At 42.6% G+C, this 19,255-nt stretch overlaps 1 protein-coding gene across 1 annotated transcript; it reads right to left on the bottom strand.

Moving 5' to 3' along the window:
* Positions 1–398: 398 nt before the first annotated feature.
* Positions 399–17,501, bottom strand: strc1 (stereocilin 1; the record flags this gene model as incomplete). Its single annotated transcript, XM_084005572.1, has 28 exons — positions 399–754; positions 2,059–2,206; positions 2,420–2,517; positions 2,892–3,040; positions 3,179–3,321; positions 3,931–4,086; positions 4,217–4,392; positions 4,880–5,051; positions 5,299–5,389; positions 5,950–6,146; positions 6,227–6,362; positions 6,685–6,773; positions 6,870–7,005; positions 7,180–7,241; positions 7,524–7,664; positions 7,982–8,179; positions 8,285–8,323; positions 8,806–8,988; positions 9,109–9,238; positions 9,966–10,081; positions 10,772–10,958; positions 11,602–11,756; positions 11,895–12,005; positions 12,897–12,962; positions 13,584–14,414; positions 14,859–16,197; positions 16,742–16,766; positions 16,868–17,501. The coding sequence occupies 28 exons, from the start codon at positions 17,499–17,501 to the stop codon at positions 648–650; spliced, it is 6,015 nt and encodes a 2,004-aa protein (XP_083861698.1). The 3' UTR covers positions 399–647.
* Positions 17,502–19,255: the final 1,754 nt, after the last annotated feature.

Here is a 19,255-nt window from a genome sequence, read left to right as displayed (position 1 = left end):
ATGTCCATAGATGATCATATATCATGTTTATTACACATGAACCGAGTCAATGAGAGGCAGATTGAGTTTAATAATTTAGGGCAATATCTATCACACCAGGATGAGTGCACAACAATACAAAACTCACAGCAAAATATAGACCGAAGTTGATCAACACTCATCAGTCAGGTCTTGTTGAGCAGTATGTGCCTGTTATCTAATCAAGATAACTCACAAAAATGTAGCAAACATTACAGCTGTTACTCTAACAAAAACAATTTTACAGCATTTATAAATTTGTAGATTTGCAACACTGACTTGCTCATAACAACTGTATCATAAATATATTTAAATCTTTTAAGTGTTTTTGGTTGCTTTCCTGGGTATGGCGTCACATCCCTGAGAAGGGGCAGTAGGGGTTCATGCAGGTTTATCAAAAAATAAATAAACCAAGTATAATGAAAAAAAAACTGTGTTAGACTCGATGAATATGACATTTATATTGTATACTTTTTTTGAATTAACATATTAATTTGATTTCTTCCGTAATGAATGTTGTAATATAAGTGCTGCTTATTTCAAAGAGGTATGGTATTGTACAGATACATTAGATCATCTTAGTTGTGTGGGTGAAGAGGTGTTTCCTGATCCAGCAGGGGTGAGTGGGGTCATGTGCCAGGGCAGATCAGGTCAGGGCAGGGCAACACCAGCAGCATCAGCAGTTCCAGTATGAGACACAGAGGACTGTGGCTCAGTGCCAGCCCCAGTGACCTCCCTACAGGAACACAGTGAAACCAATACAAATGGAAAGCTATATCATATATCATCCCTGTATATCATAAAAAACAGAGTACTTCATTACACCTTCTTGAGTTGGTTGTTACGTTACCATGTTATTATGATATGGTAACGTAACATTGGTCTGTTGTGATATTCCATTATTAGTGGTACATTCCTGTTATGAAATGACTCAATAAACAGAAGTTCATTTGAACCTGCTTTTGTTTCATTTTTATGGGTGAGAATAGTCACATGGCAATTATTGGGCTATTTACACCAGGCTAAATTGAAGATGCTACACAATTTAGGTAGCTGAAAGGCAATATTTAGTAGTAGTAGTAGTAGTAGTAATAGTAAGCGTAATAGTAGTATAAAGAGCTGTAGAGTTGATGTAGGAAGAATGTTGTGGAGGATGAGACTCTGACCTGGGGGACTGAGTTCTGTGAGAAGCTTGTTGTTATATTTTTTTTTTACATTTAGTTGACTTAATATTTTCAGTTGTAGTTTGTTAGGTTTTGGCAACAAAACTACTTGGTTAGTTGCATAAACATAGCCTACAATAAGTTACTTAAACATATACCGTTTCTAATGTGTTGCCAAGTCGGGTGCAAATAGCATCTGCTTTCTTTTTATCACCCAAAAAGCACATTATCATATGAGAAGTTCTCAGTTACACAAGGTTATATGTTATTTTTTTAAATATGATATAATTTAGTACTTAAAACTTTTTTTTTGTGTGAAATAATTAGAGCACATGATTGTGTCCCATAATGCATCCCAATTCCATATTTTCATTTTATGCATAAAATGCATTCACACCTTTGTGTGGGATCTGATCATATTTGGTGACTGCGAGTTGTAAATATTCTGTGTCATACTGACAGCTTGAAATACATAAAACGTTGCATATGGTGACACAGCTCCAGGATGATCACAAACAAGAAAAATACAGCATTAAATGTTTGGAAAAAACATTTTGCCTTTTCTTCGTAAAGTTTATTTTGGCAACAGCTTTCTGGCGTCATAATTGGAGTGTTGCCTGTCTGTGCACGTCTTGTTAGATCTCTATTTAGTGCAAACCTCAAGTACATTGTTTTTCCTCTACTAACTTCAAAGGCACTTATTATTATACTATATAATATTTGTATATGACATACTGTTGTAGTATCAGAATGCAATTGACACACAACTTCAGTTAGAGTGTTTGTGTTCACCAGATAAAGCAATAAATACTTTCAAATGTGACCCCTTATTACAATCATCAGCGCATGACAAGTGTCAAAGATGTCAGTGGTTCACCTCTGAAGTCTACAGGCCTGTCCTCCCACGGTGTCAGCACCATGGCCAGAGCCGTCCTCTTGACATCTGACAGAGCCGAGAGCTGCTCCGGAGTCACTGCAGCAGCCTGCTCATAGGAGAACATACTGATCTGGCTCTGGTGAAACACCTTCGAGGAAATAACAACACAGAAAGACACAGAGAAACAGAGAAGTAGATCGACAGAGACAAGAGGAGAAGACACAAGGAGCTGTTATTCACCAACAACAACCTAGACATTTTCAACTCCACAGGAAGATTCAGAAACTGAAACTGAAATCCTCTTAAATCACAAGAGCTTACAAAATATATTGTTTTGTTGTTTCATTAAATGTCAGCTTACAGGAAACTTATCAGGTGGTATCATTGAGATGGCAGCAGGTGTGACTCCTTCTATTTGCTCTTTCACCAAAGCTGACATAGCCATGTCTGGGAGACCAGCTGTAAAAAAAAAGGGCAAAAGGTTTCAAAGAGAGTAAGTGAGTAGAACAAAGGTCACCCGAGTCAACAGCTCTGGGATGCAGCGACAAGGGAGTGGCAGAGTACATTTAGAAGGTGTTCCCAAAACAAATGATGTAACAAGATGGCTCTAATTTAAGGTTATGAGCACATAGCATTTGACTGAGCAACACAAATAAGATATTTGTGCCAGACTGACATTAAACCAGATGTCCAAATTTACATTTCTTGCACAATGTAATTTAGTACAGCTGTCTACAGTGAAATTAGTTACATAATGACCATAACAACTTCCTAGTTTTAGTGAATGTATGTGTGAAAATATTGGAAGTTGAGTGAAGACAGCGAATGCATACCTGCCAGAACTCCGATCTCAATGAAGACATCAGTTCCCCAGGAACTCATGGGTCCAAAAGCAAGACTGTGGTCCAAAAGCCCGACAAGAGCCAGCAGCTGCTCATCTGAGCAGGACAGCCTCAGCTGACCCAGCCAGAGCACCGCCTTGCTGCAGCCACCAGGGAGAGACACAGCATGGGAAGTTACTACCACCGAATACTGTAAGCTGCAGAGTCATTCTCCAAAAGGACGGCATTCAAAATTGAAAAAATGAAAGAGTGAAAGAGTACGTTTTTAATTTGCTCACCTGAACTCTACAGCATTGAAAGACTTCATCTCCGTGGTTTTAGCTCCACACACCATGTATCCCATCGCCACCAGTGTGCTGGAGTCAAGCTGGCTCGGACTCTGCTTGGTGGAGTTTAACACCGTGGTAAACAGTGCAGACAGCTGGGATGAAAACAAGAGTTATGATCCAGACACGCTCTCTGACCACACACTCAGTAGCTCCAGCCCCAATACAACAGCCCTACACAATACTCCTTTCATGAAGATTTAACTTTTTAGAGAGAAATTAAGTCAACTTTAGGGACATTGGTACTTTGCCTCCTTGTCATCCATGACAATTGTGGAATATCCCTTTTTGGGTATTATCCAACATACGTATACAATGGTTATTGCCAAAAACATTCAACGTTCAATCAAATTTTAAAAATCAGTTGTTCATTTACTTATATGACTGATTTATGTTTCAAACAGGTATGAAATTACATTTTGTGCAGTTCTCACTGAGCTATATGCCTAAAGTTCTAAACTAGCGTATTCATTTCGCAAAACAAAAGCATCTGCAAAGGTTTCCAGCTACTATCAATAATTTACATCTGCTTATTAATCAGAATTATGTATTCTCAGTGGTCATGAAATAATGCAAATTTTACACACAGTAAAGGCAGATCATTTTTAAAATGGTGAAACAAAAGAAATGTAAAAAAGTCAGATTCTGGTCTTATTTGGACAATACTGAGTTAATACGGGTCGTATGGTAATGCCAAATGCTACCTGTCTGTTGCTCCAGGCACTGACAGCGCCCAGAGCAGCGATGCTCCTCCGCTCAGTCAGTCGGAGGCTGCTCAGCTCATCTGGTGACAGCTCGACTGCTATTCCACCCAGCTGAGAGATCACAGACTGGGAGAAGGATGAGACGGGGCCGTATATCTGCACACATCCGGTAAAGACAGAGCACAGTTGTTGTTAAGACCTGGACTGAGGAGAGGAAACTACCCTGAACAGCCTTAAATGAGACACATCTGGCAGGTTGTTAAATGGGCCGACAGACGCATCTCACCTGTTTGACCTTGTTGAGCACCTGGCTGCGTTGGTAAGATGCGAGGAACGGGTCATGACCCATCAGCTCCAGACAGTTGGAGAAGGCAGATGAAGACATGCCGGTCAGACTGCTGGTGGTCCAGGCAGAGGGAGCTGTTGTATGCAGAATCTCACAAGTAGGAACCAGAGGAGCCGCTGGTAAAGGACACAAATATCTGATGAGGAGGATGTTACATTATTGATACAAAACTAAATGTAAAACAATACTTTTGACATGATTGCCATACAGACATTGGACATGAAGCATGCTCACGATATCGACGAGATTCCAGAAAGTAATTGTGCCAGACCAAGAAATAGTAGCTCACCCAATTCCCGGTAAAACCACATTGTTTTTTTATTTTCATTCATTTTTGTGCGGCTTAAACTTGTTATAACATGTTAATTAGCGTGCTTCAAAGGTGCTGCAGGTGGATACTGTTACCTTTTGAACCTTTTAGATCTCTGTGTTTCCAGGCTTTGTGCTAAGCTAAGCTAATGGACTGCTAGCTATACTTATATTCAAGGGACAAATAAGAGAGCTATATTGGTCGTCTCATCTAACTATCGCAATGCTTTATATTCCATGTTGACTGCCTTGGATGAAGAAGCAGACTGATTTAGGAACCATACTGATGCTCACGTGACTCAGGATTTATTTTGAGGAAGCCCAGGAAAAACTGCAGAACAAACTGCTGCTTTTCAAAGAATTTCTGTCTGTCTTTCTGGTCTAAGCAGCGGATCCCGATGTCCCCACGTTCCCAGCGATGCTGGCTCATGAAAAGCTTCTCGATACGGCCCACAGTCATCATTGCCTGTGGAAACACACACAGCCAAACATAAAGACACGTAGAGACACCGATGCTTGACGGGAACACAGGAACTTCATCCCCTGATCCTGACACCTGCTGGAGATGTGACACCTGAGGGATTTATTTACGGCCTTTGGTGGTTAACCTGCCATCGAATCAAGTAACAATCCCAACGTCTCACTAAGAATTTCTGTACATCGGTGAAGTTAAGAGTTTTAAAGAATAATGAAAAATATAGCAGGACTCTCACCAGGGAAATCTCCTGCAGTTTGTCATAAGGCAGGAAGAAGAGAAACCGGTCCACCTGACTGATTGTAGTCTGGTTCCAGCTGTTCACTGGGCTGTGGAAACAAACAGACATCTTCATCATCTAGAGGCAGAAGGTTTGTGTCATATCAAACCTCCTTCATAACATTCTGATCATTTTTGATCAGAACAATCTGATTGTTGTCCCCCGTAACTGTAAACTTACATATCTCACTGAATCCCACAACCTTTTAAAACCTACAGGATGAACTCTAAATGTGTATATGGGTTGGGGTTATTTAGGTAATTTGCTGATTAACTAATTTCTCATGATGTCAATTACAAAAAGTCAAATTCATAAAAAAAATAAAAAAAATTGAAATGCAAAATCAAGAACTTCAAAAGAAATGTTGAGATTTGTCCAATTATGCCATTATTTTGAACTATTCATTAATTATTAACTATTTTTATTACACAAATCTTTGTTATTGAATTTTTTATAATTTAATGTTTACAGTATTCTTTATACTCATCATATGTCAATGATATACAGTATAATGTTGTAGTTATACTGTGTTTGTAAATATATGCTCAATAAGGCATTAAAACACTGTCTGCCGCAGTTAAAACCTTCGGTTTGAGGTGAACATGTTACCCAAATGTTGCCGGTTCCTGCAGGATACGAGCCACCACGTCCATCTTGCTGCTGCTGTAACAGAGCCCTTGGAGGAAATCCAGATTGTTGATGAAGAAGTTGCGGTCCAGCTGAATGAAAACTTCATCCACCACAAACGGTGCCATGATACCCAGTGACCGAAACTCCGTCTCAGTGTACACCCCTGTGTACATGCCCTGCAGAGAAACAGTGATCAAACTCATCTTCCTGTTCTCAATCTCCCTGTTTTCAAGCTCAAGATCTCGGCTCTACTCACCATCCTCTGCACCATTTTGTCAACCAGAAGCTCCTGTTTTGTTCTGGACAGCAGGAGAAACTGATGAGGCTCCTGAACAATAACCCTCCTGAGACTGTGCATCATATCTGTGGGAAACTTCTTGATGGTGCTCACCCTGCCAGCAAAAACAGAAGCACATTGACAAAGAATATATATATTTTGAATAAATCATACATCTAATACCATCGTATACTATATATTTCATGTCATACCTTGTTTTTTTTTTGATAGATTAACATGAGAAATGAACCAGCATGTATGTAGTGTTTCTATAGACTATAGTCTTCTTACTCAAAGTGCTCTACACTACATGTCAGCATTCAGACAATCACACTATATGATACTGTACTGATGGCAGATGCTGCCAACATGTCGCGACATGACTTTTCAATGAGATGGCCCTTTGTTGAAGTTATGAATTGCGCTCTCTGACTTACGGCATGGAAAGGGCAATCTCAGCTCCAAGACCGCTGAGCAGCTCAGAGAAGAACTCAAACTGATACAGCTCCTCGATCACACACCTTTTCTGTACACAAGAACAAATATCACGGTTATTATAGACAAAAAAACATTTCATAGAGTGTAACAGACAGTATGGCATCAATCAAACAGGCACGTTTACCAGTGATGTGTGAAGAGGACCCGGCTGCCGCCTGAGGAAGACCAGGATTCTTCTCAATGAGGAAGGCGAGGAATCAGCCCGAATACGTTCCTGTAGGACCTTGCAGCTCACGCCCTGGCCCACCGTCCCCAGACTCCTGATCACATGGAGAGGTGAGTGTCAACAGACGCACATACACCTTACATAAACTGTAAAACCTGCAAAGAACCAACACAGTTCAAAGAGAGCATCTGCTGCCAAAGTGCTCATACATTTTGGATACAGACGAGGAAAAGAGTGGACATTTATTACAGAAATTAATTTTACTTACAGGAAATCTTGTTCAATTAGGTTTGGTTTAGTATCAAGCACCACTTTGAAAATGGCTTTAGCCTGGGGAAGAAAATGAAAAGAAATCTGGTTAAGTTTAACCGCATAACATGCTGGTTTATGCAGGTTCTGAGCTGCTTTCATGATCACAAAAAAGGGCAATCTGATATTGTCTGGGTTGTTTGTCCATTCACCTTGTCAGTGATGATGATGTCATCTTTGCTTTTGCTTCTCTACTTAATAATTTAGCAGTTAGCCAAGATACTATAATACACACCTTCTAATAACAGAGGAAGCATATTTAACGAGAGGAAGCAGGAAGAGATCATCAAGTATAAGTGATACCTGCTGCGTCTTCCAGGGTTTTGTGAATATAGCGGTGGTGATGTTGACGAGCAGATGAATCCTGGGCTGGATGCTGAGCAGGGGCGTACAATCCAACAACGGCTCCACATCGTCCAGCCAACCGACCACTTCTGGAAAGCCCTGGTCAGAAAACAGGTGAGACGGTGTCGTAGTCATCTTCTACAGATCTTCACACAACTCAAAAAGATCACATTTGAAATCTACCAGAAGAAAGTGACCAGTTTTTTTTCTTTTAATTGCATTATATACAGTACTCAGCTTTTGAGGTAAGTGACAAGATATTGTGTTCTTAATACTATAAATACATAAATAAACTCTGTATTTGACTGTATGTTTATTATTCAAATGTTTTCTTTGACTGTAACGAAGCCAAACTGACACCTTCATTTGATAAAACTTAAAAATTCAGTCAATGGTTCATGGTTCTTGTGTTGTACCCATAGTTTGGTGGAGATGGCGTTTGCTTGTGTTGGGCTGAGGCCACAAGTCAACTCCATCAATGTGGCCTGCCCACCATGTTGGGCCATGGCGGGCAGGGATGACAGCAGCCTGTCCGATGTGAGGGTCAACAAGGTCTCCGTCTTCATTCCCACAACGAGGGAGCCGAGCTCCTGCAGCCGGCCTGGAGCGGTCAGCTGGGCAGAGGGGAGGAAGCTGTGAGGCTCAGGGTGCACAAAGGCAGTGAGCGTTTCTGTGCTTAACTCACATTGTGAATGAATGTGTTCACAAAAATAACTCACGGAAGCACTTGAAGACATCTTGTCTACAATTATGGATGCCTGGAAAACATACAGAATAGGAGCAAATGAAAACAAACAAAGTAGTAACTGAAGCCTGTTGGGATTTGAACAACGCTGTTGACAGATGGACCCCACCAAACTCTCTGTAGTTTTGAAGACGTTCATCCTCTCAAGACTCCTCCTCGTGTCATATAAAAGCCAGACAACAGCTGTGAGGCTGAAGTAAAAGTAAAAGGCTCCGGTTCAGAGGATAGCTGCGGGTGAAGTAAAGCTCAGGTCTTTGCCTCATTAGCCGTCTCACCTCAGGGGTCAGTGTGCTGAAGACGGAGGGCCTGTCAGCTGTTCCTCAAGCATACAAGCCCCACCAGCTGCCAGGAAACCCAACCATGTAGAATACAAAGGGGCCCATGCAGAGAAAGGGACTGACATTCATTTACAAAGACTGTTAAATATCAGTAGGACCTGAGCTAGGGATGATGATTCCTACACCTTCCACTGTACATTAGGTTGAGTATCTCTACCTGTGCAAGGCTGAAGGGAACAGAGACGAGGGCCGGGAGTGCGAGGAGCAGTTGGGACGGGGCCACGCCCTGCAGGAATGTCACGCCCAGCGAGGGCAGGAGGGGCCCGAGCTCTGCCAGTCGGTCAGGACTCAGCGAGGAGGGGACCTTTAATTCTGGGCTGTTCAGTAACAAGCTGGAAATCTGGACATGAGGTTCAGAACAAGCACAAAGACTATTATACACACTAAAATGCAATAGTTTAATGAGAGTACACATATTAAAAACAATAGAGAAACCAAATAATAACCTTTCTGTTCATACCAGATGGCTGGGCAGACGGAGTCCCCCTCGTGTGCAGTTCATCACGATCTCCCGGATCACACCGAAGACCTCCATGTCTTTGTAGCCAAGGAGGTCCTTTGGTTCTGCCAGGCACGAGATATTCCCTAGCCTAGAATCACAGACACTGTTTTAAAAACACACGTAGCAGCAGATGAGAGGCTACACAAATCTGGACATTTTGTATAAAAATAATATCATTCATTATTGCCCAATGCACATATGGACATAACCATCAGATATTTCATTGTGAAGTCCACTAAAGCAAAGACAGAGCCATATTACTATTATTATTAGTTTAAATAGTAATATGATGGATTTTCAGTAGACGTTCCTGCTGGTTCTCTAGATTAAATATCTGTCTGTGTCATTTTTCTTTTCACTTTATGACGTTTAATTTCAGACTGTTATCTCTGTCAATTACAAGCCACTGTAAGCTGTGCAGAATAGTTGTCTTTGATGCTTTAATGTGTTTTTAAATCCAAATCATACATTTTCCTTGCGGTCAATTATCCTTTGAAACATATTTATATGAATCTGGTGCTGCCATGGTTATTGCTGCATATGAGATGAAATATTTTTATTTGTATGCATGTTGTATGAGGTTCTTTTTGAAAATGACTATAATGACAGAAAAACAAATTTGTCAAAACAAATAGTAAATATTACATGTTCATATTCATGTAGCACACTATCATATTATGGAAGCAACAAACTAAATCAATTACACTATAATTCAGTGTGTTAAACCAGGTTTTATCTGAGGTTACACACACTGAGCTCTTGTCCAGCACAGTGAACATGGACAGAGGCTGGAGGAGCTTCCAGTTGTTCCCAACCTGGTAAAATCCTGTCCCGTCAGGTTGCTGTAGGTGCCGACGAGGCTGTGAGCTACGAACTCCTGCTTCAGAGAGGTGAGGGTGTTTCTCTGCAACACATCCAGCCCGTCCAACAGCTGTGGAGACACATGGTAACGGAAACAGTCAGGAGACAGTCATGGCATCTCTGTCTGAATACTGTATGTGACATCAAATACTTTTAAAATTGTGAGAAATATTTTTTTCAAGTAGAAATAATGTAGCCGTCTTCATTCTCGACAGAATCATCAACTCATTTAAAGGAAAAGTTTAAAGCATCTAATTTCTTGCAAAGTTGGGGAAATACAGATTAAATCTGAATTATGGAAATATGGTTATTCACTTTCTTCCCTGGAGTCAAATGAAAAGCCTGACTCTCCTGTTTGTATGTGGAATATGAAGATATGCCAGCAAAGGTGACCAAATCTGTCTACAAGCACCCCGAAAGCTCACAAATGAAAATATCTTGTTAATCGAATCCGTACAAACAGGTTTTGCTAAATCAAACTAAATTTAACTCAATCACTCAAACAATTTCTTGAAACCTTACATGGTTGAGCACTGAAAGGTCAGCAACCCCTTTATTTCCAGTTCATTCTTAATGCATGTGCTGCTGCACATTAGCCACATGCGTATGACACACGCTGGCGGTGACAGAAAGAAGAGTCCGTCTGTGTTTCCTTTGACCATTCGTGACAAGTAGCTCTGTGCCCGGAGGCTAATGGAGCTGACGAGGTACCGGCTTCTCGGGTTTCTGAGCCAGGTGTCAGAGCTCATAGGGCTGTTACCTGAGCAGATGAGAGGTGTTGGAAGTTGTGGAAGGGCAAGTAGGCGATCAGGTTTCCAGTGTCCCTGATGAGTGACTGATGACCTCTGATGATGACGGAGGGGGGCATTACTTTGCTGTACCACGTGCCAAACGCTCGCTGCTGCTCCGGGGTCATGTGCCCCAAGTGTCTGTTAATGGTCTCCTTCCTAGACAAATACAGTAATAATGCTGTTGAATGTGTTGTTTAAACGCGTGTACACAGGAGCTGTGACATCTAGGGCTAATAGATCTTTCAATGGGATAATATCATGATTAAACCAGATTTTGTGATGTTGTGATACACAATTACATTGCCTACATTGATAATAACAAGCATGAACTCAAATTTCTGTGAAGATCTGATCATTTTGCACTAAAGTTCTTATTAAAAGAGAAAATATTATTTTCTTCATTCAGATATTTAATTCAAACGTGAGTACGCAAAATCATGTGTTTATTCGTATAGACTGCTTATTTATTGAATTACCAAAAAACAAGCTATATCCTCATAAATATTGTTATGGATATCTGGATTTCTCCAGAAAACAACTAATTTAAACTAATTTAATTGTTCCAGAAAAACATGTTCCTCTGCTAATAGCAATGTGTACAAACTTATTGCAGATTAACCTTTAAGGCACCAAAGAAACAAACCTCATCATTCACACAAAAGTGCACCAGAGAAATAGGACAGATCTTAAAATAAGTGCCACAATAATCATTTATAAATGTGCCTCATCATAATTTGTACCAGGCTCATTATCAGCAGGTATTGGGAATTAAAAATGATCAGGTCACACCATCACTTACACGTTGATGTTGTTCTGCACTGAGGGCAAAGCCTGGATGTCAGCTGGGCTGGCGGAGACCAGCAGGGGAGCCAGCTCACGGAAGAGACTGCCATCTTTTACCAGGTGGGTCTGGAACAGCACCGACACCATGGTGGGCAGGTACTTATCGGGTAACTAGCAGACAGGAGCAAACACTAACATGTGTAGTCTGCAATCAACTCAACGGAAGTGAAACAGAGTACGAGGACATTCGGGAAGAAACAGAAGACTGCTCGGTTAGTTTAGCTTTCACATGGTTTTGTTCTCATTCACCTGCAGTGTCTCCTTGTTCCGGCTGTAGTACTGAAGGATGAGTCTGACGGTGGGGATGTGAGCGGCACGGAGCACCGAGCTGAGGTTGCTCAGTGGAATACTGAAGTACTCCTGGACACACAAACAGAGGAAATGAGTCCGCACAAACAAGAAAAACACTATACATCATTTATGTCTTAATAATAAAGACATAAATAATACACTGGTGTCCATGGAAACAAGACCGTTTGTACTTTTAGGCAGTTTTGCTTTGAGCTAAATGTTAATGTTAGCATGGCAACATTGCCACAGTGACAATGCTAACATGCTTCTGCTGAGTTAGGACAACATTTACCTTCTTCATCAGTTTTAGTGACCATGCTAACATTTTTGAATTAGCACCGAACACAAAATACAGCTGATATTAATGGGAATGTAGTTGTTGTTCATGTAGGTATTTGGTAAACAAAAGTATTGGGCAAATCAAAATGATGACCTGATGGTACCAGAGGGAAACTTAAGGTACACCAAACTTAAAATGATTCATCCAGAGTGGGACGTGAATGTGTTTATTACATTTTCAGGGCAATAAACACAATACTTGTTGAGAAATATCACTCAAAATTATTTCATTGACTTTAAAAACACATTAAGTCAAATTTGAGCACTGAACGTACTTGCTCTTTATGGACTGAAAATTTCCTCAATTTATCGAATATCCAAAATCCCAATGGGACAATCCTGGACAAATAAAGATTAACTATATAAAATATATTTACACGATAAGTGCAAACTTTGACCTCATGACAGCACCAAATGAAAGGTCAGGGGATTGCCAAATTCATTAAGATTCATCCTCTGGGGACCACAAATGCCGGTACAAAATTTGATGGAAATCCATCCAACAATTGAGAAGTCCAGACCAAAGTGATGGAGCGATCGACACACTGACTTTGCCATCCCTGAAGGCGAGCAGCTAGCATGAACTCGCATTAACATTTAAGGTGGCATGGTATGAATCACCTTAATGATGAAGAATTCATCACTGGTCCCGTCTCTTGCCGTCTGCATCAAGCTGGTTAAGACTCTCTGCAGGAGGGAAAGACACACATGCACAGGGTTGTTACACTATTAACACAGGGATCAATGTCACAACATAATCCGGAAGTCTGTTTCAACACATTATTGTAATTGTCAAATCAGGTGAGAGCCAGTAGAGATTACAGCCGGAGGAAGAGCTATCGATGACAGGAGTGTAACCGTACACCGGCTGCAGGCTGTCTGAACGCTGAAGGTCAGCTGCGTTATGACGACGGTAACTGATATTGGTGAATGATTGGATAAACCATAAAGTCAACGGACGGTTCTACACAGAAACTGATTGAGCCAATATGAATTAAAAATGAGGGAGAATCTCTCCTTCTCTCTTCACACTACACAACTACAAGGTACATTTACTCAGCTGCTGTACTCAAGTAGAACTTTGAGGCACTTGTAATTTACTGGGATATTTCCATTTCAGGGGGCTTTTCTCTTAATCGTACGTGCTTTTTCTTTTGATAGTTTAAGCACATTTAAATTTAAATTAGTCATATTTTCAATGCAGAACTTTTATTTGTTAGTTTGATTCAATTGTCTGATTACTTTCTCCACCACTGATAGCGACATATTTTCTTTTCAAACATTTTCTGCACAATGAATAATACGCACCCCAAAGCACTGCAGCAACACCCTCTTCTTGTCAAAGCTGTTTTCCCTCTCGAGATGGCGAACTACAGCCGCCAACACACTCGTCCTTATGTTCTCAGTGACGTGCAGCGAGGTGTTCTGGACCTCCTCCAGGGCCAACAGGATCACCACAGCGGTGCTGACTGCCTGCTCCAGCACTGTGGCCACGGGTGGAGTCAGCAGGTCCTCCACCCTGGAACTCAGACTCTCCGCCCAGCAGCGCGCCATCGTCCGCAGGGCCATATACTGACTGGCTCCGGGCTGGCAGGCCGAGGTGAAGTCGGCTGAGCAGGTCCAGTTGAACTGCCGCACCAGGCTTCTGGCCAGGCAGAAGTCAGGCTCTGCAGTGGTGGTGCTGCTGCTGTTGCTGTTGGTGGTGGTGTAGTTGGTGTACGTGGTGCACATGCTGCCCACCCACGTGCTAGATGGCTCCCGGGACAGCAAAAACAGAAGACCAGCGTTCGGGCAAATGGAGGAGACGAAACTGGACTGGTCGTTCTCCCAGCAGAGAGTCAGCAGCGCTGCGTCTGGAAGAGATGTGCTCCAGCTGGAGTACTGGCACTGCTCGGCCGGGATGAATCCAGCCAGACTGTCTCCTAGCCCAGCATCTCCACTCGGGTGGGGCCCTGGACTCGAATGGTTGGCACAGTGCTGTATCAACCAGGTGTTGTCCTGATTGGCCAACAGGTTCTGAAGGACCGTGTCATTGGCGCAGACTTTGGAGGTGAAGTTGAGCGGGTCGATCTCAGCGCAGAGAGCCAGCTCAGTCATGTCGACGATGATGGGACGGGTCCACTCGGAGTACCTGCACACCTGAAGTAAAGATACGACCTCAGAATACACATTCTGTACCATTCAGCTGTTTCAAACTAGTCAGTTTTATCAGGAGGCTAGGGATTCATGCAGCTTTAGTTTGTTTGTGTATATAAACATGGATGAGTTCATGTGAAACACCTTTAGCCTCTTCCTGTCCTTCTGATTTATTATTGCCGTTAGTCTGAGTGATCACCTAATCACGTCTCTATGACATGGTCTGTAAGTTGTGACGATGATGGTCCTTTGACGTAAACATTTTGGCAAATTTTGAAACATAGTTTCACCTTTTGCACATGGAATAAATGCATTATTGTTGCATATTAAGAGCCTCTTCTGCCTTTTTATTCAGCAGCGTGCAGATTCCCTATGAAATTAGACTTGAATGTAATTTTGGCTTGGCTTTGGAGACACGACTCCCTCTCGTCCATGTTAAATACCCACCTGCAGTAACACTGGTATTTCCTCTACTTCCTTTATGTCGGTGCAGACTGACGTCAGCCATTTGTTCCGAGGGTCTTCTAACAGCTTTTCAAACACCGACGCCTTGCAGCAGACATTCTTCTGAAAAGCCAGCTGATCGTACTGCCAACACAGGCCGACCACTGTGTCGTCCACCCACCGCTCTCCCCACGTGTGGTAGTCGCACCAGCCCATGATGCTGAAGGCCTGGGTCGGCTCCGGGGGCGGGAAGGTGACAACGGAGTCGCAGTGACCCTCGAGCCAGGCGTTTGCTTTATTACGCAGCAGACTGTTGAGAAACGTTTGGTTGGAGCAAACCTCTTTGGTAAAACCATCGTGATCGAAGCGGATGCACTGTGACAAAACGTCGGTGGTGATCTGCACCACGTCGTGCCACTCTGAGTAACGACAAGAATCTAATATTAATAAGTCCACAGTGGGGAACGACGGCGGAGGGGGCCGGTCTGTGCAGTTGGGCATGAGCCGCACGTTTGCAGGGTTGGAGAATAAAAGCATGAAGAATCCGGTGTGCTGGCAGATGAGCTTGGTCAGCCTGGGACTGTCCAGGGTCATGCAGAACTCCAGCACGGAGGGGTCCACCAGGACCGAGGGCTGGTCGATCCACTGCTCGTAGGTGCAGAAGTGACTCACCATGTACCAAGGGGCTGCAGAGGAGTTGGCACAGTATCCGTACAGCCAGCTGTTCATCTGATCGGAGAGCAGTTTCCTCATCAGCGTAGCGTTGTTACACACTCGCTTCTCAAACTCCTCACGGTCGTTGTCGCTGCACAGCGACACCAGGACGGCGTCCGCCATCTCATTTCCCATCCAGGTGTTGTAGTTGCAGGCCAGCTGCCTGAGGTTGGAGGCCTCTCTGGCTGCTCGATAAGGTGCAGAACGAGCGGGGGTCTCGGAGGGAGGGTCGAGAGGCTGAGCATCCCCAGCTCTGCAGTCAGATGACCTGCTGAGTAGCGGAGACGCCAGTGTTTGAAGAGCATGACACGCGTTGCTCCACACCTGCTCCGTTTGTTTGGGGCTGAGGGAGTTCAGCGCCTGGCAGAAGGTGAGCACGGACGGGGCGGCCGCCACACGTGACCCCGTGAGGAGGTCAGCACACAGCGTGTCATTGAGCCTGGCCAGGTTGTGGCGGTCACATTTCAGCAGGATGTCGTCGGTGACATCTTGTGGCTCTGAGACGCTGCGTTTGAAGCACTCGGGCCCCGGGTACGAGCACAGGGAGTGTTGAGGAGCCAGGAAGACGTCCAGGAGGATGTCGATGATGGAGGAACTGAAGGACCAGCTCACATTGTGGTTTATCCCCCTAAACAGGAATTTAAGTATTGTTACATATTCTTTCAATAACCCAAAAGCGTTGACTAAAATGCACTCAGGTTTCTCTGAGACAAAGGGAGGTATGAATTAAAGGTGCCCTGTGGAGTTTTCTTGTAAATATGAATGAACATTCAGTGTTACTCACAAAAAAACATTCTGTTTATGCTTGAGGTCTTCCTCTCTCATAGTGTAAATACATTCATCCAAAACAGAGAGTCTAATAGTGAATTAACTTAAGCTGCATCGTGTTGAATCATTTTTCAGCTAGTTGATGTCATCACTGACATGTTTACATAACGCTGTCATCGGAGTGGGACCAAGTTACCAACCTTTATTACCAAAGAACCAGATATTTAACATGCTGGTTAATTGTTTTTAATGTTGGGAGAGTTTTAATGTCGAGCCATAGAAGAGCTCCAGCTGTAAGTTCACATTGTCTACACCCTTTAAAACGATGCTCCATAATACAGCAAGTGGTCAAAAGCTCCATCAGGGTAACTTTAATACAGGAAAAAGGGGTTTATGTGACTTACCACATAATGAGCTGCTTGAGGTCTCCTGCACAAGTGGGGAAACAATTATATTAGCATAAACAAGTAAATAAAACTGTATGCAGTGGTGCACTCTAAGGTTTACAGCGATGAAGAATCCTGTTTTACCTTGCTCACAGGTCTCCGTTCCATCTAAAGACGGTACTCTTATTCCAAACTGTAAAGCTATGTTGATATAGTCCATTGGTATTTGGAGCAACGTTGCCATGAACTTTGAGACATACGTCACAGCTGCATCCACCAGACCGCTCACAGTGCTCATCAGACTCCCAGATAGAGGAACACTCGACAGTATGTTTATAAATGTTTGCTGAACACCGTTGAATGCAGCCAGCGTGGATTCCCCCATCCTGACATAGGCCGTCAGGAAGCCGCTGGACTGTCCCTCGCCGCTGGGTGGAGCACAAGTCTGGGATCTCAGGGATGACACAAACGCCAGCAGTGGTTTCCCAAGCTGCAGGGACACGGTCTTCGTCAGCTCTGCCTCAAGGCCACAGTCCTGTCTCCCAGACAGAAGGCAGACCAATGTGGCGGGAAGGTCGGCTACGAATCGTTCTCTCACCAGGGGCTGGAAGACGGCGTGCAACTGACTTAGAGCATCATAATATGCATTTATGTCCAAACCGCCTCCTGCGGAGGAGACGCCCATGCTGCGAGTTTTGTCGTCTTCACCTGACAAAGACTGGATTTGATTGATGACTTTCTGGAGGTCATCCTCTAATTTAGTGGCATCATCAGGCATCTGGTCCGACTTTCTTTGGATTAACTTGGGTTGTGAGTTCACCTGCTGGACATCACATATGACCCCTGTAGTTTTCATGGGGAAAAGGGAAATATTCATTTATTTTGGTCTGCAGTGACAATTTTGATACATTTATTTACTATTGAGGGATTTTAACACAACGTATCAATATTTGTGATATTTTTTATTTATCCAGATGTTTATATATCTTTTGTAGTTATTACAAAAATACATTTTCTTTTTGTTTACAGGTTTAGCAAGATCATACATGTATTTATACAGAAAACTTTATAATCTTACAAGCAGTTTTTACCCACAAGTTAATAAAGTTTTTATCAATCATTTAGATTTGCCATCTCAGTGGGAAAGTTAACATTAATATTTAGACAACAGCCTGAAAGCTGTTTATTTTGTACTTACCAAACAGGATGCACACCATGCATGCAGCTGCTGTCGACCACATCGTCAGTGTCCTCAGTCAAGCAGGCAGCTACTCCAGATAATAAGAACCAGTTCAGTCCGTTTTATCCTGTTGTAGTGGAGATGTTGAGCTGAGGCAGGAGAACCGGGCTGAGGACAGGCTTCTTCATGTTGGTTAACTGAGTTGGCATTCAACAAACGTAGCTCATCCTTCAGACTTCATCTTTGCTCAGCAGGCCTGAAGTGAAGATCACTCTCACATGCCCCTCTGCTCTTCTCTCCTCACCTCCGCAACTCTACACCTGCTCTGAAAGCAGCGTAATTAGGCACACCAGTAAAGGGAAAAAGTAGGTGCGAAACAAGGGCTGTGAAACGCAGAAGGGATTTGGGCAACAAGCCCTGCCATCGGTGCTGAATAATTAATGGAGTGTGTTGATTAACTCCTGTGTCTGAAACCCGAGACCTGCCAGAGGAGCCAGAAGACACCAGACTGACTGCTGGAGGATTTACAAGACATCTGCTGCAAACCGGACTACTTACAACCCCCACATGCAGCCCGATAGTGCTGCGATGTTCATTTGGTCAAACAGCGTTTATTTACTTGGAGGCCATCCAAACATCATCATCTTCCCCAACATTGACCCCTTTAAATGGCATATGTTAATCAGTTTAAATGAAGATAACAATTATCACAAGGTTTGTCATTTTTATAATGGTTCCTACATTATTTGAATGGTTCAAGTTTTAACAAGTAACCTTTATGCCTTTAATAAATATAAAATTGTGCTAATGCCTTTTAAATGACCGATTAACTAAGGTTTTTATTCCTCTAAGCCACAGAGAACCCCATTAAAATACAATCCATGACTTGTCCTCTTAAAATCTAATTTTAAATTAATTAATTTTAAGGAAAGAGTTGTTGCTAAAAGTTAACAGGCAATCTACAAGCATCTGAAGGAGAATAGACTCAACTTAAATAGCTACTACATCCATTACTGGCAAATATAATTGAAAATATTAAATTAAATTAAATTAAAATACTTAACTCGGATAATTGCAATTGAAAGTGACTTTCTTTCAATGAAACTCAATCCATGAGTGAAATGTCCCTATTTTTTTAGGCAAAGATTGGGGAAAAAAATCACAATCACTGCATCTGTAGCTTCACTAAAACATTCCTCTTTTCTCCGAACGAATTGTCCCACATCCTCAGACAGTCGAGAGAAATAAAAACAACGGGCATGCAGGTTTTTAACTTTAAAACTTTGTTTCAGAAATTCAATGTAACTGTATATACACTTTACAATAGCATATAGCCTGATGGCTACCAAAGA

Source organism: Eutrigla gurnardus (assembly GCF_963514095.1).
Source record: "Eutrigla gurnardus genome assembly, chromosome: 1".
Lineage (NCBI taxonomy): Eukaryota > Metazoa > Chordata > Actinopteri > Perciformes > Triglidae > Eutrigla > Eutrigla gurnardus.
The sequence above is the reverse complement of the archived record's forward strand: the minus strand, read 5'-3'. Positions and strand labels throughout refer to the sequence as shown.